Genomic DNA, 21,672 nt, shown 5'->3' on the forward strand with positions numbered 1-21,672 from the left:
GTAAACAATTGTTTAGATCCATTACTTATCTATCTGGGATAGATAGTGTGATAGAAGATTGATCAATTAGATTTTGGTACACGATAATGTAGTAAAAAAATATGAAGAAAAAAAAAAAAGAAAATGAGAGATGGCAAAGAAGGAAAAAATTCTGTAAAAGAAGATGTGTTTAGATTATATTTTCAAGTGCTAATTTAAAAAATAAGTTATTTTGAAGAAAAAAATTAAAGTGTTTGGAAGCCACTCAACATAGATTTTTAAGTGTATTTTAAACTATTTTTAGGAATTTTTTTTAAAAAAAATGAGTTTCTTGAAAAACATTTTTTTTCTTAATTCAATCCAAACTGACTTGAACAAATCACGAACAAGAAGTGTGAATATGAAGAAGGAAAAATAATAATATGAAGAAGATGTGTAGATATTCATGCAAAATTCAAAACCAAGAAAGATAAATTTGCAATTTGTGAAAATACAATGATGAGTTCATAGACTTTGAAGTGTAAATACTTTTGAGTTTTGTTCTAAATATGTAAATTAACCTATTTTTAAATTCCACAAATTTTTTTAATACAATAAGAAAAAAGTGGGGATTATGAGTTCGCCAACTTCTTTAAAACTACACTATTATTATACATAGTTTAGAATTTAGGAAAATTTTCAAAAATAGCAAATTTGACAAAATATTTACTACCTTATAATAAAAAAATTAAAATTTTATCATTGATAGTCATTAATATGCATCGGTAATAGAAGTCTACCAGTGGCTATCGTTGATAAAATCTAAAATTTTACTATAACTTGTATATATTTTAATTTATTTTGTTATTTTTCAAAATATCCTTAGATTTTACCAAATATTATGAAAGTCAACCATGTTTTTCTAATTTTCGAGTGTTTTGACAGGAATATAGTTTGTTTTATTACTTGATAATTATTGGGACACAAAAATAACCAACTCATTAATTATATATATATATATGTTATGTTATGTTATTATAAATAGTTTAAAACCTACCATAGAGGAAATGGAATCTAAAATGTCCTATATAAAGAAGAACAAGCAAAAATAGAAAAGAAACAAAGATGACAATTAAAATGGAACAAATATGAAAAGAAAGAGCAAATGAGTGGGAAAAGAAATAAAATGAAAACAAAAGAAAAAGAAAAGAATAATCAATAATCGTGACTTGTGAGAGATTTTTTTATTTGTTTGATCTAAAATTCTACTAGTACATATGTTGATATAGCTATACTCATTTTGAGAATCAACAGATAATAAAAAGAAAAATGGAAAGAATAAAGGAAGAGAATAAAATGGATGGTGATATTTAATTAAGATAGGGTTCGTAATTTAAGAGTAAATCTCATATTTGTATTTGTAAAGAGGGTTAAAGCTAAATTTAAGTAAAAGACAGTGTCAATTGTAAGGGTTTGAAAAAGTAAGCACCAGCCACAACCACACCATAATGCATAATTCTATCCACAACGCGAAACCAGCCGTAAGCAGCTCTACCATTCATTTTACGCTACGCTACGCTACGACACCACCAACTCCTCAACACCATTCCCATATTCTCTTACTTACTTTTTCCCATTTTTTTTTTTAAACTTCCACGCATTTCCTACCTACAATCATGTACTTCCATTTTGGTCCTGGGATGCACCCTCTCGCTTCCACTGTTTCAATGTGTTCTTCCAATTTTACATCATTTCCAGCTCTACAGGAACTGAATCCCAACTTACAAGCCTTCCCATTTGCGGGAGTGTTGAAATTAGCGTCCCATTCACACTTACGCTTTGTGGGTTTAATCCCATTTTGCGTCTTCTTCACACTTGAGGGTATGTTGGATTATACACGTATCGGTTGGTTATGTTCAGTTGGGAACCAGAATGGGCTAAGCTACTCATATAACTGCATTCCCTTTTCCTCTCTCCATATATACCAATCGTTAGCTTTTATTCAAATGGTGTCTTGTACAAGACATTGAGAAACATGGCTACTACCCAATTAAAAAATGGTGATGATTTCAGATACCTTGTTGTGCGCCCGGAGAAGGGTGGAATCAGGGACGTTTTCCGGTGCTGGGTTTGGCCGGATGGCGACGGTGCACGGAGATTCTTCGAGAGCTCCGATGAGGGTGTTTTTGATGCGAAGGTTTCGGAAAGCAGATGGATGGTATCAATTCTGATTCGAAAAATTATAGCGATTTTGGGGAAACCATTGGAGTGGACTGGCAATGTGGTGGAATTCACTCTCAATCTTCTGTCTGTGAATGCCAATCTTTTAGGATTGCTCTGCAATATCGTACGCGGTGCGGGTCCATATGCTTTTAAATCTCAAGTAATTTTTTCATCACATGTAGATTTTACATAATGGGCAGCATTCATTGATTGTTTGAAAAGTTCTTTTCACCACAAAAGCTTTCCCTGTTCAAAGAGTTTTTCCTTATGGTTAATGACAGATTGACAATCAAATCTTAAGAGAAAGTGAAATTTTCAATGTGGGTTTATTGACTATTTTTGCTAAATTTTCCCAATTAACACATGAAATCTCTGCATTTTCTGAATGTTCTTATTCTTAAACCACTGAATTTGCTACCATGATGAATGAGCAGGAGATGTGGTAGTGCCACGGAGGGGCACTGAGACTTTTATCAGCACCGTTGGGCTTTTAGATGGGCGAATGGATCTATTAAATGAAGAAAAAATGCTTCAAGGAACTACTAATTTTGTTTCTGAAGAAAGAGGCTTAGGACTTGAAATGGGCAATCGGAATCTAGTGGACCTTTGCGTCATGGCTTCAAAATTATCTTATGAGAATGAAAAGGTCATTCAAAATATCGTGCTTCGTTATTGGAAGGCAAGTTATTTCATTGCTTCTCAGCCTTCTGTTTATGTGTCATTTCAGAGTAAAAGAAATTCTGTGTCAGCTTCAGGTTACGTGATAAGATCTCTAACTTTGATCTTTAATAATGAAGCAGATGCATTTTGTGGGCTTCTACAATTGCTGGAATGGTAAGAAGAAAACTAGCATCTTTATCATATTAGTGATAAATAATTCATATTTAGTTTCATTTAGAGCTTACTCTTTAGCCAATTGGTTGATTGACCTAATAACTGAATTCTGTTTTCCATTTAACCTTGATGGAACTGGGTAGATTTTCAAAAGGACAACTGTACTCAGGTGTTCATATTGTGCAATAAGCCTAAAGACGCGAATTTGATATTGATTAGCTTCAGAGGCACTGAACCCTTTGATGCAGATGACTGGAGCACTGATTTTGACTACTCTTGGTACGAGATCCCAGAAGTCGGGAAAATTCACATAGGATTCTTAGAGGCTCTTGGTTTGGGCAACAGAAAAGACACCAATAGCTTCAACGGTCACCTTCAGGCAAAAACCAGTATTAGCTCCATTGCTTCAGATGTTTCTCATGGTAGTACAAGTCCATTTGGGCATACCAAATCAACAATCTCAAAGATTGATCAAAACATTGAACAGTTTGATGAAGTTACACCAGAAGTGGAGCAGTTGACTGCATACTACACGGTAAAACTTCAACTCAGGAGATTACTTATGGAGCATAAAAATGCAAAGTTTGTGGTCACTGGTCATAGTTTAGGCGGAGCACTTGCAATATTATTCCCTACAGTTCTGGTGCTGCACGAGGAAATGGAAATAATGGGTAGGCTATTGGGCGTATATACATTTGGGCAGCCCAGGGTTGGGAACAAGCAACTGGGGCAGTTCATGGAGCCCTATTTGGTAAATCCCATTCCAAGGTACTTCAGGGTTGTATACTGCAATGACATTGTACCAAGGTTGCCTTACGACAATAAAGCTTTTTTATTTAAGCATTTTGGAGTCTGTCTATACTACGACAGCCTATTCACTGAACATGTATGTACATTGTCCAACTCCTGTGTCCGTGTGGTTTTAGCAAGACTTTTTAATTATGAATCTGAACCATATTATGAATGAACTTCTCTCATTAAGAATAAAGTTGTATGATGTTCTATCAGTTCCGATCTTTTGATACTTAGACCCAATTTGTGGTTCTTATTCTATAAATTTGTTTTTTCTATTTGCATAATGAAGAAAGTAGATGAGGAACCGAACAAGAATTTCCTCGGGATTAGATACCTGATACCGGAATATCTCAATGCTTTTTGGGAGCTGCTCAGAAGCTTGCTGATGGGCTACACACATGGACCTGAGTACAAGGAGGGATGGTTTTGCATATTGGCAAGGGTGATAGGACTGGCATTTCCTGGTATTTCTGCTCATAGCCTCACAAATTATATCGATTCTGTGAGCTTGGCAAGAAGAGCCAATCCCTTTGAAGATTCCAGTGATTGTTTACTTGGCAAGGCAAGGGCAAGCTAATTCCATTCCTCCACGTGCTATAGCTTATTCCAATTAGGGATGTTTTAAGGTTAGCAGTTTCTGACCCAGACACAATTTATAAGTAGGATAATTGTTTGTCAATATATACTGGAAATAATGTTATTATATATAGGGTTGTCTTGTTCCTAATTACCTACCCTGTATTACTGTAGTTGAAAGAACAATACTAATCTTGATTACCAAATCTTTTTGTCTTTCATATATATTGCCAAGTCGAGAAGACAAACGGTAGACTGACTCAGTTGAAGACAAAAGATTGCGTCCTTAAAAAAGAAAAAAACAAAAAACAAAATAAAACTTTCTTTACAATCAATAGTTAAGTGGGATTGGATCAGATAAGATTTCGAGTTATATAAATATAAATATTGGTGGCACTTTCCCTTAGTTGATTGTGATTGTTTCATTAGAATATATTCTATTTAGCTAAGCTAAAAAGTGATAGATGTTAAAGATCCTACACAGAAACATCTTCCACCTTAGATTTTGTTCCGAGTGTGGAACAGTTTTTCTTTCTATCTTTTGCATCCTACTTTTCTAGATAATGCTCACTCCATGGGTAGTTTTGCTCCATTTTGTACATTTTCTAGAAAACTGGGGCTGCTTATTTAAATAATAAATACTACCAATTCCTTATTCAGCTCAGAAGCCTTACCCGTGCTACTCCCCCTCGTTCTCCACAAATGATTCTCTTTGTACTATATTAGGCCTCAGCATCGTTTGTTAATCATTTACCAAGATTCCAGAGTGTTATCATCATTACATTATTCCATGGAGATACATTATATAGGTTGGAGTTTGGTGGTGGTGGGGGGACTACAATTATTTGGGACAAGAGATGTGTTCAATTAAGAGATATCATTCAATAAGACAATACATCATCATGACCTTTGTAGAATTTGGTATAAATCATTTCATAATATTTCTCCATTACTTTGCAGGAAAAAAAAACTCACAATGTTCGACTTATATGTTACTCTTTCCAAGATTAGTTCTAAGTTATGCCTTTCCTCGAAAGGATAATGCTACAGAGTTGCAAGTGGGGATGGATATCCATGCATTTTTCTTATAAAAAGAAAATTCATACCCTTGTAATGAAACGGCTCTTCTTTTAACTAACTAGCTTCTTTCATATTAGAATCCGGTGGTGATGAGTAATTTAATCGGTTGGTTAGGAAGAAAACCAAGAGGAACAATAAAAGAAAGAGCTTACAATTAATGAATATAGATTACAGCTCTCAAGTTTATGATAAACAAGTTAAAGAGGAAGATGACAAAAGAAGAGAAAAGATCAACTGTCAAGCCACAAAAAGATTACAGTACAGTTCAACTAATGAAACCAAACACCATTTAAAGACAAACCATTTGTGTGAGTCCTCTAATGTTTGCAGGTTCCAACGAACTGAAGCAATGTGGGTTTCAGAACCAATGCAAATGCAAAAGTTCAGCTTGCAGTAAATTTCCATGACCAAACGTTCTCCGAGTGTTAATCATCTGATTAGCAATGCATAAATAATAATGAGCTCAGAATTAACAAACAAATGTTTACTTTGTACAGCAGACCAATAAACCAGAAGCAATCATAGGGCATGTGTTTGATAAACGTGAAACAAGAAAGATGATGTTACCAAAAATACAGTAAATTTAGAAAACGAGATGGACGAGTCCAGCTTGTATGTGGATTCAAGAAGTAACTACTCACCATTACTAGGATCAACGTGTACAAAAAACTGGCTGCCACTATGAGATAACATAGAATAAGCATCAGACCTTTGAAATAATTTGATGTCCCTCCTGCAAATTTGACCAATGCCGAGTTATACAAAACTAAGATATCAATCGTTCTACTACTATGAATGGTGCTTTGCATATAAATGAAAACTCATTAATGGAAATGCACCAAAAATTTCAAAGTAATAGTACTAAGGATAGCTATTAAATTGCAAATGAATTTAATTACAAGAGTATAGATTGAAGATATCACACCTGCAACATAAAGGCCACTACTAGCACAGTGATGAACAACGTTGCTGTTTCAAAGAGTTTGAAGTTTAAGTCCATTGGTTTTCCCATGCACCATCCAACTACTACGCAAAACGGGATCTACACACATCAATAACACACAGTCAAGTTACCAGTACAAAATCAATTTCCAAGCCAACACAACAGTTTTTAAGATCTAGGGTTAAAATCAACCGCAATTTAGAACACATTTGATAAGATTGTTTCTTGTTTTCATTGCTTGTTTCTTAAGGAGCAACTTATATGATAATTATTTTTGTTTCTTGTTTTAAGTTTAAGGTACGTTTTCCAAAGAAAATTGGCCAAATTTGAGAAAAAATAACAAACACTAAGTTTTTTTTTTTTCCCTTTCTCCTGTTTTAATACATGTACCACACGTTTATCTCTTCTTTCTTCCAATGCATTTTTTCTCTTAAAACTTTCTTTTCCTTTTCTTTCTTCTTCTCTCTAAGCCTTATCATTCTTTTTTCTCTCTTCATTAAACAGCCTTCAGCTATGTTTATTTCTCAAATCTCTATTAACTTTCCCTCGAGGCAAAACTATTGAAAATATTTATAAAATGCAGTAAATTTTAGATTCTATCAATGATATATATCTAAAATTTTATTCTATTTGTTTTCATTTTGATATGTTCGAAAATAGTAAAACAAAGAAAAGTAAATTTTCTCTTTTTTAGATTTTATTCGTGTATACAATTGAGTCATGAAAAGCAAAAACATTTGGTAAGGAGAGATAAAAATAAAATTTATAAATTATTCTAATTGAATAAACTCAAGTAAGGTAAGATAACATTATCTAAGATAAGAGTGTGGGATAACCTGTCAAATCAAAATTGAACTTTAGTTGAAGAAAGTTTCAATTATTATTATTATTTTGCTTTGGTGAAATTATATTCAATACCATAGAGTCTTTTTAAAATATTTAATTTGTTTTAATGCATGTTATATAATTCAATACTATAAAAACATTTCGATTCTGATTTTTTTAAAGTAAAAAAAAAAACAAGAAAGGAAAAACTAAGAAGGAGAGTGTCAATCAAATGGACCCTAAAACATAATCCGCAACACATACCACAAACATGGATATTTGTGTAGATGATCCAATAGCAACTCCAAGAGTGATGTCCTACAATAACTTTTACGTCAATCAAACCAAACAAAAGAGATGATTGGAAAAATAATAAAATTTAATAAATCCAGAAAGTGCTCACAAGCTTATCCTTCATGGCAAACATGATTGCACTTGCATGTTCAGCAGCATTTCCAACAATTGGCAACAAAATTACACTAATAAATGCCACTGGCAAATTTAATGATTCAGATGCTCCTGAGAAAAAGATCCACAAACTTCTACTTAAATTTACTGGATACGAGAAACCAATATTAAGCACCAAACATCAAGATATTGTCACATGAATTTTGGATATGTTTTATGATAACTGCTTTATATGGATCGAATTAACTAATATTTGATATTTGAAAAAACATCTTTGTTTCTTCCATATCTTCTTTACTGCTATTCTTCTAGAAAAAGGAAAAGGTTCAAATTTTCACTTAAAAAAACAAGCATTGAGCTACCGAGAACTTAATCAGAGTCAGCGCATGGATGGACAAGCAAAGCAAACAATAATAGAATGCAAATAATTATAGTTAATAATTTAAAAGCAATCACAATAAGATTTACCTGGATAGCATCAACAAGGTATCCAGATAAAACAGATACCCATACAGTCAAGATGGCAAGCCATCCAATTGCTTCCCAAGCATAAATCTCAGAATCGTCCTCACTTCTCCATCAACTTCCTAAAGAAATATAAGAAAAGGCTAAAACCATTAGAATTAAATGCATATCTGCTTAAAATGGAGTTCTAGAGTGAACAAAAAAAGTGTTGATCATTTCTTTGATTCTGCATTTTTTAAGTGTGGGGACTACTTAACAAATAAAAAGCGCCCCTAAAGACATATTTGGATTGACTAGAGAAGAAAGTGTTTATCAAAACTCATTTCCATTTGAACTTTTTTTATAAAAACCTGTTTAAAATAAAGTTTGAAAGTTCTCTAAAAGTCATTTTGAGTGGTTGCCTCCCAAAATGAATTATTTTTTAAATTTAAACACTTGAAAAGCTAACCAATTTGATTTGTGCCTCATTTGTTAAGTTCCCATTCCTAAAGGATGCATTCCCCACTAGTCCAGTTAAAGTTATCATATGTAAAACAACTAGGTGATTGAGGTTATGTATGATAATTATGTTACCGTCACATGAGCATTTATTATTGATGGTACTAGTTCTCTTTTTTATTTCTTCTTGAAAAAAATAAAATAAACAGTTTCCTAGCCATCGTTTCAAGCTCGCCTCTTATAGATGTTGCAAATCCTGATTCCTAATTCGCCCTAATAGTTGAAAATATTATAGTATGTTACAGATGAAAGAAGCCAAGTGAAGAACAATTGCTTGTTAACTAAAGACAATAATTAAAAGCAAGATCCAAACATAGATCCAAAGAGACTCACCTCGTCAGAGGACCATAGAGATCATGCTGACTTTTTAGTTGAAAGAAAAGGTAGCTTGCATATGCAATTAACATTATACAACTGCTAAATCTTGAAAGAGATAATGCTGACTCTCCCAAATGAAGTTCTGTGGGGTGAAATGAGCATGGCCGGAAAAGTCGTTCCCATTACAGCCATCAACAACAATCCTGAATTTACAACAGCAGCACCTGTTGCAAAATAGTCATATATCTTAATGTAAACTAATAAGGTGCAAGTAAAATATCTCTAAAATAGAGGTAAAGCATAATGCCCAAGAGAACGAAACCCTGTACCTTATTGAAAACCTGCACTTTGTATGATGAATAATCCACAGTGAAAAAGCGCAACCAAGCACAAAGGAGCATATTTGACAAGATTGACCCCAGCAATGACTGTTGAACAACCCTAATCATCCCACTCTTTAACGCATATATTGATATGATCATTTCAGTTGCATTTCCAAATGTTGCATTCAAAAGACCACAACTGCAAAAACCATTGGCATTTGAGTTATTAAGGAAACTAACCAAAAAGCCACCATTAAATGATCGAAACAAGCAATGCCTGATCAGGTAGCACTCAACCTGTTGGTCCAGTGTAGAAAGCAAGCTGCCTGTCACAAATATTTTTGAAAAATAAGTGTAGCACAAATGGAATAATATGAAATCTAAAACATAGAATATGTGAAACCAAATCTTACTCAGTTGCATAACCAAGACGTTCTGCCAAGGGTGTAATTCCAAGTAAAGTGAAAAGAAGACCCATCCCTGACATATAAAACTGACTATCAAGGAATTATGAACCATGAGACAAATCATACAAGCCAAAGTACTAACCAGCAAAACGATCTTAAAGCTGAATTTTTTAATATCCAAAATAATATAAACAGGTCAATAGAAGATGGTCATAGACCATATCTTCATTAAATCAAATAATGAGAAACTGTCTTTGATTGTCTAGGAGCTTCTGTTCATGAAAAAGTTACCCAATACAAGTCTTTCACCATTTCTTTCTTCTCAAATCCAACCATGTCATTTACTATTGCAGAAAATCAACCAGTAAAATTATGAAGAGGAGTAGTTCTTACATGCTTTCCCGTTAAGTAATGTAGCAGAATTGCCAAAGGACCAAAAGGTAGCAACACGTTGATCTTTGCTCTAACCAACACTATATAAGCACTTCTAAGAGGTCTAATACGAATGTTGCTAGTCTTCCACCATCTTGTATCTGGGGAAGAACGCACAGCAGCCGTCTCACAATCAAAACTATGCAATACGTTCTTCGCAACTGGCGATGACTTCAATGGAATTTCTTCATCTGATAAGTAATTTGTTTTCTCCTCTGTTGATCCCATCTACAACCACAGCTATCCCGATCAATTATACCTTTCCACTACACTAAAAATACAAATCTGGGCTGATTTACATATACAACTCATCAGCTACTTCATCTTCCACAAGTCAAATCCAAAGCAATATTAACTCAACAGAAAGAAGAAATCAGATCGAGTCGAGATTAAAACAAGATTTCGTTACCCAAACAAGAAAAAGAGCAAGAGGATATTTACCAGATTGGAGATGAACTTGAACTGACGCAACGAGGATATCCAGGTCGAATCCCAGCTGGAGAATGATCAAGAACTCCCCAAATCGAGCTGAGATTCCAACCCTCAAACGCAAGGGGAGAAAATAAGACAAGAAGCAGTCGGGTCCCACTAATTTGGATCGTATAGGTAATTTCAGTTGCTTAAAAATAAAATCTCTGGCCAACACAGCCGGCGAAGGCCAGCCAGAAGGAAAGTTCTTCGAAATAAGATTTTCGACTTCACCAAAATTATAGATCAAGCGAAGAAGAAGTCGAGTTGGATGGCTGATGGGAAGGGAAGGCAATATAGCGAAACTCAACAGCAGCTAGGAAGCTTCTGCGAAATATCGTCCTCTTGCGTCTTCCCCATTTAATTTTGACTTGTTTATTTATTGCATTACATTACATAAAGTATGTATTTTTAAAAAGTAATAATAAAAACAGAATAATTAGACGTAAACTTCTTCAAGTTCAGACAAAACCCCATTACATGTTTGAAAAAATACTCTTGGATGGGGTTCGATTCAGTTTTTAATCTTCTTTTCAGTTAAAGATTTGACTTTTATAAGTTTGAAAAAGAATAACTGATGTATTTCTTTGGTGGGTACTTAGCAGAGGGGAAAAATGAACCTCTTGTTGTGAATAGAGGACCAGCTGAGAAAAAAGGTCCACCATTGCGTTTTCAACTTAGGAATTAAAATGGGTTTGGCCTAAAAAGCACAAAGTTCAAGTCTTTAAGCCGCTCTCCCATTCTCCATCTCTTGTGTAAAATTGCAAGTTCAACTTCAATAACATGTGGAAGAAAAGGGGATTGTGGAAAATGCAAACAAAAAGTCTAGGCCATCTCCTCCAAAGCTATTTTCTTCTTATATTGATCCATTCAAAGTGCTTGATTTTAGTCACGATTGAACTGGCTTTAAGCGTAAGGTAAACTCAAGGAAGTTATTCAACCATAAGGAGTCGTGTTTATACGAGATCTTTGTCATCATAAAAGGTCAATTTCAAGTCAAAATGCTTTTCATGATGAGCAGATTCAACACCCCTTTTAACAATGACGATAAAATATGATATGATTATCATTCCATGAAGCTCCCTCATCTGCCATTTATCACCTTTGAATTGAATTCCAAAAGAAGAGCAAAGGGCATTGCAGAGGAGATCATATATTTAAATGGAACAGAAAACCCAATCATTAAACTCTTGGTCCTAACAAAGTGAGGCCATTGCTATAGAGCTATTATGTGCTATTTGATTCCACAAACAAATACAAATGATTGAAAGAGGCCACAAATATGACCCAACTTTGGTAAGAATGACAAGAAAAGAGAGTACCAAGAGTCATATATTAAAAAAAAAACATAATCTAATCTAGCGAGCTAGAGTTAAGGAAAGTTAAAATGAATTTGATTTAGCTTGATTGATATTTCAGCCACCGGCAAAAGATTACAGAATTTTTGCATTGTTTGTTCTGAAAAATGTCGTGAAAAACAGATTGATTTACTGATTCTAAACAGCAAATAATTTACCATACCCTTGGGCTATTCCAGAAAAATTACAGGACAATAATGGCGGTCGTCATGCTTCTCAGGAAGACAGAGTAATTCAAGGAAAAAAAGAAAAAGAGAAACAAAATGAGAAAAATATTAAAAGACTGTCTTGTTGGCTCAAGAAAGGCTGGGAGGATGAAGAGGCGGAGGAGGTAAAAGTTGACGAAGATTCTGATGATGAGCTTGCTTGTTCTGGTACTGACTTGCTCCATTTTTCCTTGTTATGAACGCATGCTCCAGTAATGCAGCTGCAGTCCATCTCTTCCGAGCTTCTCTTTGCAAACAACAAGCAATAAAGTGACGAAACTCCGGTGAAGCAGTGGCCGGGCCTCCGGTGGCTGAGCCATACATATAGCACACATCAAGCTAGCCCAATCCCAGGCCTCTCAACAGCAAGAGGAAAGCGACCCAGATAGAATTCCAATATGCTAACCCCAAAGCTCCAAATATCCCCTGCATAACCATTGTACTGACCCTGATTTAGATCGGAATTGATTCTCTCAGGGCTCATATACGCAATAGTCCCAACCGAGGAATTACAAGGGTCCATAGTCTGTTCCAAGATTCGACCGACGCCAAAATCAGCGATCTTAACCTGCCTTCGAGAATTGATGAGAAGATTGGAGGGTTTGATATCGCGATGAACGATACGTCGGCTATGAAGATAAGCAAGACCGCTAAGAATCTGGCGAGCCAAATCAGAGAGTTGATGTTCTTGAGGGATGTGTGTTCCTTCCAAAGAACCCGATCCATATACTCAAGAAGAACCTGGATTTCACCGTTATGATCAAACATATCGTGGCACTTAACAACATAGGGATTGTCAACGTCACGAAGGATCTCGACCTCGCGGCACATCTGAAGCCTAACCGCATCTTCATGGTTTCCGTAAATGACCTTGAGAGCATAAACATGACCGGTGGGACGGTGAAGGACTTTGTAAACGGTACCTCCACATCCACTTCCGATTCGGCTGACACGCTCAAAGTCAGAAAGGGTGAAAGGGTGACGTTGGGGAGGAAGAGGGTCAGGGGGGCGATTGGCGTTGTGGAGTTGACTGGTGGAAGGAGGAGGGGCAGAGTTGGAGGAGGTAGGAGGCAAAGGAAGAGGAACAGCCAAAGATGTGTTGTCACGTTGAGGAAGATGGAGATTTAGATGGGGACGGCGACGAGTACGATCGGTGGGAGGATTTGTAGCTGGAGGCGGCTGGAAAGGTCTCATCGGCTCTGATGAAGAAGAAGAAGAAGAGGAGGAATCGAAATAGAATAAAATGAAAAGGAAGAAAGAAAATTGAAGAATAAAGATAGAGAAAATGGATCGAAGAAGGAAGAAGAAGAAGAAGAAGAAGAGATTGATTGATTATAGTGGGAGGGATTAAAAAGAGAAAGTTCTTGGAAGAGGGAAAGGAGGGGAAGAAAAATGAGGGAAACCAAATTAACTTTTTTTTTTTTTTTTTTTCTTTCTTTCTTTCTACAAAATGAAACGGAGGAAGGAAAGGGAAGGAAAGGGTAAGTGATGTGTAATATGTATTTAACTTTTATATTTATATATTTATATATTATATATTTAATTAGTGTGTGTGTGTGTGTGTGTGTTGGGGTTAATAGAAAGAAAATATATATATATATATATATATAAAAAAAAGAATGAATATATTAGATCGAGGGAGAGGTCGAAATCAAAAGAGGGAATCATATAGATATTATGGAGGAAGAGGGGTGAGGGTTGACGCGACTGAAACCGGAGTGTACAACACGGACCAATGGCCTTTATTAATTATTGGAAACACTCCATTATTTCAGAATGGGAGCGTGTTCTCTTCTTTTGGACCTTTCTCTACGTATTTCGTATTTCATATTTCATTATGTATCCATCTCTCTCTCTCTCTCTCCTTTCGGTGCACTTTTCTTTTCTTTTCTTTTACATCTCTATCACTGGATCATACAATTATACCCTCTTTGTTTCTTTCTTTCTTCAAACCCACCAAACCCCTTTTTCCCAAGCCCAAGCCCAAGCCCAAGCCCAAGCCCAAGCCCAATCCCATTCCCTAACCCTCCCACTTTGATTCTTACGGAAATTAGATCGAATACCAGACACAAATGCTGATGTATGCCTAAATTAAAGGATATCACCTACTTCAACTATATAATCTTATATTTATTACCTTTTTATTTCTCTTTTTAATATAATTTTCCATCTTTTTTTTTTATTATTATCTTTCTTTTGCTTCATTCAAATCCATTTTCCTTTGTATTTTATGATTTTTTTTTACTATACATCTCCCTCTTAAAATTCAATAAAACCATTCAAGTTCCCTCCATGTCACACATCTATTCTTCTCTCCTTTTCACAAACTTTTGTACTAATTTCCTCCTATTTTTGCAAGCTTTTGAACCAGTCTAGGAGAGTAGATCAAGTTAGAGACAACAATCCACATGTCAAAACTACCATCCAATTACTTACTCAAGATGAGGACATGATTCAAATTGAAATTCATTTTTGCAAATGGATGAGTTCAACAGGGGTTTGCGGTTAGGTTAGAAAAGGCGTGAGGTTTTTCTATATTAAAAATGTTTACAAAAGTCATATGCTATAAAAGGAGTTACGTCTTTGGTTCTACACGGTCTATGTTGGAAACACTTGGCTTTAGTATGCTAACTCTAATTAAATTATTTTTGTACTCTTTAGTTGGAGAGTGGAAAAAATGTGTGGGTAGCAAAAAACTTTGAGAGGGACTTCTGTAAGTGAAGTCATGATAATAAAAATTATTCTTTAAGATTGCAACAGTTTTTCTTCGACTTAGAAGTTTTTGTACCTAGATTCTTTGTTTTTAGTTTTCATTGTTTGCTTTATTAATTCCCTATTATTTTCTGCCTAATGGGGTATTAGAGTCATGCCTCATACTTAACCATGCAAATAGAGATCTTCAGGTGTCGAACAAAGATATAATAAAGTCTCAAAAGTAGATCATGATGTGATATGTGGTTGAACTCTATTTAACAATATCATACCATGATGGAGATATATAGAGAGTATGTTGTACTAACAAATAGTATTGGAGCATCAAAATGAGAAGCAGATAGTGTCATATGTCGAGTTTTATAAATGTTGCAGAAGCTATGGATTCTTTGAATATCTTATCAATGTGGAAGTGGTTGATTTTTTGTTGTCACATAAAGGTCCTACGTTGAAAAAGTTTAAGAAAGCCATGAGTATTTCCTATCTTAAAAAGGTTTATGGAAGCCATAAACTATAATAGAAAAAACTATGCCTTTGGTAATTTTCAATTTTCTTATTTGGAAACATTTTAAACTTTATTCTCTAGTTGGATTGTGAGAAAAAGATGTAAGTGACCAAAAGCTTAGAAAAAGTGTTCTTGTAATAATTGGAGTCCGAAGAGAAAAATATATATTTTTTGCATATAAACCATTGAAGAATAACATAAATCAAAATACAAATACTCTCTCGGCCTTACAATTATGGAAACTAAATGATAAATAGAGTAGAGAGGTTTGCTCATTAATTAAGAAGTGAGTAATAAATGGGACGTGGCATGATCTTATATGTTGCCCTAGTGAGTGAGTTGTTTGTAGGAAGAAATATGTATTTACGCACATAACGTCTTTTGAAGAAGACTAGGATTATTGATATGAATCTTCTATCAATCAAATAGAAAATAATTTATTTATAGAATTATTCGTGGACATTCGAAAAGTCATGTCATTTCCTATAATTTAGTTATTAATACTTTTCATGAAGTGATGCATTTATTTAGGAAGAATCACAAATAATAATCATTTATTTCAACAATCCCTTCCACAAATGATAAATTGATAAATGGGAGAAAATAAACATTTGATATTTTTCAATGGAGAACCTGCATGAGGATAAGTAGCATAAACTTTGAGCTTTCCCTAGTGAACATCAATCGAGTTTACTTGGTTAGTCAATGGACATGATCCCTTGAATTGATAACCGTTCTATAAAGTAAACTAAAGCAATACATATCACACATCTCCTTATTATAACAAAGTTTGTTCTCATGCATTACAAGAGCTTGGTGTATTCTCGACGCGTATTACTCAACATCGGGAAGGATTTTCTAAAAGAAATTTTCCCCTTGAGAATAGAGATTATGCTGCATTTGAAGTCTTGTTTTCTGTCTTCAATTCCAGTTCCTTACTTTTTAGGGCTGTAATGACTTAATTCACTGTGATTGTCTTTCTACCATACTTCAGGGTTGTCTTCACTTCCTTGTAGGTGTCATGTATCGAATTAATGAGAATAGCAACTTCACTTTCTGCCCCAACTCCTCCCCTGTTTGATTAAGGACATTGGTAAGTTTCTTTAACTCATCTAAATTTTCATCAAGATTCTTGTTCTGATTCATTTTAGATGAAAATAACTTATTCCTTATGAACATTTTATTGCGTTGGTCTTTCTTTTCATACAAAACCTTCAATTTCTCCAAGTAGCAAAAGCAGTGGTTTCTTCAATTATCTGTCTCAGCACATTATCGTAATATTCATAACAAGTGTACCGTAAGCTACCTCTTCCATTGTTTCTTTTCTTACTTGGCTAAAGTTGCAGGGAGTTCCTTTGGATCTTCTAAAGCTTCAAAACCTTTTGTGAACTAAAGATTGCAGTAATTCTTTTTTTCCACAAGGTAAAGTCTCCATTCCCATCAAAATTTTCAATTTCATACTTCGTAATAGTCATTTTATTTCCTTTCTTCTGATGGCTCGGATACCAGTTCTTGAAAATAGTAGAAACAAAAGTTTTTATTTCTTTGTAAAATCAACTTTGAGACAAGTATATTCTTTTTGGGAAATTAAAAGTAGAGTTACCTTTTTACTCTTTTCTTTTCTCCCACCTTTTGGACTCGTTTGCTAGTTGTCATTTACTTTTCATTGTACTTCTTTTCTTCTTTGCATGGTTCACCGAGGGAGACAAGGAAGAAGGAAGAAGGAAGAAGGATTTCAAAAGGGGGTTTCTTAAGGAAGATGAAGAGATGAGAAAATCAACAAGATGAAGTTTATAGTAGTTCAGCATATAGCTTACATCCACTCTTCAAGGTAAAATTTCTTTATTCAACATTTAGTGTGAAAGTAGATTCGAGCCGTGTGAACTCATTTTTTTTATTACATCTCCATGGATTTATTCTATGCAATTTTTCTTTGAGGCTACAAGATTTTTATTAGTTATTTTGTTGAAACAAAATAACTTCCTCTTCTAACAAAATATAGTTGTAACTAATTATTTCTCTTCTCTAATATTTGCAGAAGTTGAGGCTCTCTTGCAGAAGATGGTTCAACAAATTTCAACACAGGTTGCTTAGATTTGTTAGAAGGAAGAGGGGTGATGATAGTTCTTTGGAGGTTGAAGAAGAAGAGCTTGCTTCAGTTCCCACGGTGGAAGAAAGGATCGGAGCAAAAAAGGAGAAGAAGACGTGGGTCAGAATTGCTCTGATACCATATAAACTAATGTCCAACAGTTAATAATTGAGGTGTTTTCTCATTAATTTAACTGATGGTAATTAGGAGTATTTACAGTACTCTTTCACCGTACAAATTTGGAAAACAAAATAACAAAAATAACTAATTATAATACATAATTTATACATGATAATACCACCAACAAAATCAAAAAATATATTTGTAAGATGATATACTTGTACTTAATAGAAATACAAATCATTAGTAAGAAATGGAGAGAAACTAAACTTAATTTCCACAAAAACTAAAAAACGAGATGTTTACCCAACTAATTTTGAATAATTAAACACTAACTAAGAGATTATGAGTTCAATCCATGATGACCACCTACGTAGGAATTAAAGAGTTAGGTGGGTAGTCCAGTGAGATTAGTTGAGGTGCGCGTAAACTTATCTAAACACTCACAAATATAATAAAAAATATTGAATGATTAAACAAAATTATGAAGATTGAGACGTTAAATATAATGATAGATCACATAAAAAGTTGAGAGTAAAATGATATTAAGACTAAGAGTGGATTGATTGAATATGATTAAAAATAAGATGGAGGGAGTCAAAAGCATAAATGTGGGACAAAGTTGAGATGCATTATTAGTGAATAGATACTCTAAAAGCAACGAAATCCATGCTCACATGCGCCCCCCACTCTATATTTGATAATCACTATTTTCCAAACCTAAACCACTTTTCAAATCTCTAATCACATTATTCTTTTACTCCCATTCTTTGGGATATATAATTCAACTCCTCCATTTGATTGATTATTTACACTTTTTGTTTGTCGTTATTGCCATTTCCCTTCTCTTTCAAATGTGGGACCTTACATCATTAAATTTAATCTTACAAGAATTCAACTTTTACAAACACCCTCTTGCTTCTCCTCCTGCTTCTCATATGGTTAAAAGTAAAAAAAAAAAAAGTTGAAAAATTATTTTGGTTGTTGTGTTAAGAGCAGGTCAGGGGGGTTGGTGAGATGGACAGAATGGTAAAGAAAACCCTGTTGTGGATCCCAGTTTTAAATCCAACGTCTTTTGGTTAAATTCATAATCATCAGCTTTTGGAGTTGAGAGGGTAGAGGAGGGAGGACACACATCACATGCTACTCCACCCCCTGCCCCTCGGTAGTCTTCTTTTTTCTGAATCTCTTCCATTAAAGAACACAAATATGTTTAGTGCATCATGGAGATGGAGATCAGTGAACCTTGTTATTAAATTAACTTCTCTTTTAAAATGCACCCTACCAAACACTTATGACTTATAACATCTCAAAGTGCTTTCAAAACAAACAAATATATGATTTTATTATCAACAACCAAAATTCTATAATGGAGAGTTGTGGTACAAGAGATGCAAAATGTGTACAAAGATTTGAACCATTTAACATCAATTGAGATAATTACTTACTAATTAAAATAAAATGTGTTTCTATTAGTTAATCTTTTTTTTTTATTAAAAAGAAACCAAAATTAGAATGTAAACAAATAATGTATTGTTCTATTTTAGAAACTACATATACTACATGGTTTTTAAATTTATTTATATATTAAATTTTCTTCATGAGAGAAAAAACAATAAAATTTATTAAGAGAGAGAATCATCTTTTGAAGGAAAAGAAATAAAAACAAAAGAGGAATTGGTGAAGCAAAGTAATAAACAACAAATTTCAATTTCTTTTCTCCAAATTGAAGAAAGTGTTTGTGGTAGATATCTGTCTTTTCAACCTTTGGAAGAGGACATTGATTCCTAGAATGTAGCATTCAACAAAAATGAGTTTTATCATTTCACCTCAACAATTGTATATACTTTTAATTATTACAACGATTTCTTTCTTAAATTAGATTTGATTTCAAAAAAGGATTTGAAGTTTCCATTTTCTTCGTAAGAATGAGGCAACTTTGGTCCATATCCGTATCTTCCAACCTCCTACAGAAGCCATATTTTTAGTTTCTAGTTTCTAAATTCTAACAATGAGTGGTATAGTGTTTGATATTATTCTTTTTTTTTAAAAAAATAAAATTTAATGAATGTACGAATTTCGTTGTTCAAATTCAAACCAAGTAGTTTATCGAATCACATATCAAGAACATATTTTAGTGGCAAGTCCTGGTCAAATATATAGAGAATGTGAATAATTTCTCGGCTAAATAGTTTTCAACCTAATAGTAACTGATGGGGTTTTGAAACAAGTTTCTATTGCAAAGAAAATAAGGTGCAAGGAAGATAAATTAAGGATGTAAATTATCGGTTCGAGAAAGCTCGGCTTGGCCTATGTAAGCCTCCCTAATAATTATAATTATATATGATTATTGAATTATCATTGCCAAATCTAACATTTTTGGTGCTATCATTAACCTCAAAAGGAAAATATATACAAATCTTGATTAAAAAAAGCACACACATTTAAACTTCAACTTCATGTAAGGTTAAGTATAAATTTATTTGAAAAGATAAAGAATATAACATGCAAAAGAAAAAATTTGTAGAACAATGTTGCTTGTTATACATATTCTAAAGCGCAAATCTTCTACGTGAGATAGATAATCAATATCAAATACGTATTAGATATCAATACTCTCGTATACTTCATTGATACATATTTGATGCTAGGGACGGATCCAAAAGTTTAAATTGTAAGGAGTGGGGCTTGAACCTAGGTTTAAAAATGGTTGGAAGAAGGAGAGGAAGAGGGAGTGAGGGAGGGAGCATAAAGCTGGGGGTCGAGCCCTTTGAGTGTATATTAAATTCATCAATGTCTAATACGCGATTTGACATTTTTTTTAATATCATATACACATATTCTCTTTCAAAATTAAGCAACCTACTTTTTAAAAAATGCATATTTTCCTAACCATACTGAAAGAACAAAAAAAAAAAAATCAACCCTAGAATCATCTAATGTTCCTCTTCAAACTTGAGTCTCTACAAAATCACGCAAGAAATAACCAACTTGTTTAACTTTGTACTTCTACCTTTTAATATTCTTCTTCTCTGGTTGATCTGACTCTAGTGCCAACCTTTTCTATTGTATTTCAATATCTCTAATTAATGTCGCATTTTATATTGTACTTCACCGTTTAGATTGTATTTTCACTGCAAGAAATTTTGGATCTTCTGAAGCCATTTTTACACCATCAGAAGATAAGACATCTCCCGACGCATTCATTGGTGTGTCAGGAGATGCAATATCTTCTGACGCATGACAAAAGGGAACTGTCGATGCTTTATTAAAAGCGTCGACAGTTGTGGGATAACTTCCAACAATTTTTAGGTGGCATTGGAAGTTGTCCTTCAAAAATCCTTATTCCTCATATGCCACTGTTTTCATTTCTCCACATCGCAAAATGTCATCCTCTTCTTCTTCTTCTCATCTTTCCCTCCTTTTTCCTCATCTTAATCTCCATCTCTTAAAAAAAGTAGTAGTAGCATCTAGAATTCGGAGCCTGAGTGGTGTCTTTGTGAGGCAAAAGACCGGCTCTGGGAAGCTATTGAAGAGCTTCAACGATGACAACGAAAAGTAGCGACATGTAGATCTCATCATCCTCAGACTTGGGAACAGCTCTGACTAATGTTATTGGTAACCTCTGATAGACTTTCCTTCTCTCTTATGGTGTTAGAGTTGGTTTGGTGTTAGAAATGTACCATCAAATCCTGTATCTGAATGTTATCTATGACATGTTCATAAAATTTTATTCGATTTCTTTATTTTATTATTGAGCAATCTTGATTCTGCCTCTTCAAATACCATTCCATATCATGATACTACAAGAAATAGGGTCGTCTTTCCCAATGCAGCTCCACTTAGGAAAAAACCCCAAAACACGTTAGAGAAGTTTAACTCGATGTCTTAGTCGACGTCGACATGTACATCGAGGGAAAGCATGTCTATATGCTTTTTCCGATGCAGATCGCGTCGACAATGAAAAAACGTTCACTGACACACACAATAGTTGTTTAGCATGTTTTATCAAAATCTATTGTTTATAAATACTCTCACATCAACATTTACATTGCATACATATTTTACAACACACATTTAAACATTGTGTTAGTTTATAAAAAGAATGACTAAAAAATGGTAAACTATA

The 21,672-nt window shown here is 34.0% G+C and overlaps 2 protein-coding genes, 2 long non-coding RNA genes and 1 pseudogene across 5 annotated transcripts; 2 read left to right on the forward strand and 3 right to left on the reverse strand.

Moving 5' to 3' along the window:
• The first annotated feature begins 1,330 nt into the window (after positions 1-1,330).
• LOC116401676 lies at positions 1,331-4,517 on the forward strand. 2 transcript variants are annotated; one of them, XM_031889492.1, is made up of 5 exons: positions 1,331-2,312; positions 2,616-2,860; positions 2,982-3,015; positions 3,264-3,901; positions 4,100-4,517. In XM_031889492.1, exons 1-5 carry the CDS (start codon positions 1,994-1,996, stop codon positions 4,385-4,387), a joined length of 1,524 nt encoding a protein of 507 aa, XP_031745352.1. In that variant the 5' UTR covers positions 1,331-1,993; the 3' UTR covers positions 4,388-4,517. The 2 variants fall into 2 exon arrangements, with proteins under 2 accessions (XP_031745352.1, XP_031745351.1); XM_031889491.1 differs by having other exon boundaries at positions 1,332-2,312; positions 3,159-3,901.
• Positions 4,518-5,595: 1,078 nt separating this feature from the next.
• On the reverse strand, positions 5,596-6,194 carry LOC116405521. Its single transcript, XR_004218653.1, has 2 exons — positions 6,108-6,194; positions 5,596-5,899 (listed from the first exon to the last, which is right to left on the reverse strand). It is a non-coding gene; the product is annotated as an uncharacterized LOC116405521 (long non-coding RNA).
• A 2-nt stretch (positions 6,195-6,196) lies between these two features.
• Positions 6,197-11,037, reverse strand: LOC116405520 (annotated as a pseudogene).
• An 888-nt stretch (positions 11,038-11,925) lies between these two features.
• LOC116405519 (mitogen-activated protein kinase kinase 5-like) lies at positions 11,926-13,528 on the reverse strand. The gene is given in 4 exon segments (XM_031889493.1): positions 11,926-12,419; positions 12,422-12,469; positions 12,472-12,837; positions 12,840-13,528. Coding segments are annotated over 4 exon segments (1,098 nt in total). The 5' UTR covers positions 13,312-13,528; the 3' UTR covers positions 11,926-12,207.
• A 3,394-nt stretch (positions 13,529-16,922) lies between these two features.
• LOC116405523 lies at positions 16,923-17,712 on the forward strand. The gene is made up of 2 exons (XR_004218654.1): positions 16,923-17,165; positions 17,373-17,712. It is a non-coding gene; the product is annotated as an uncharacterized LOC116405523 (long non-coding RNA).
• The last annotated feature ends 3,960 nt before the right edge of the window (positions 17,713-21,672 follow it).

Source organism: Cucumis sativus, unplaced genomic scaffold, assembly GCF_000004075.3.
Source record: "Cucumis sativus cultivar 9930 unplaced genomic scaffold, Cucumber_9930_V3 scaffold114, whole genome shotgun sequence".
NCBI classification, from domain to species: Eukaryota; Viridiplantae; Streptophyta; class Magnoliopsida; order Cucurbitales; family Cucurbitaceae; genus Cucumis; species Cucumis sativus.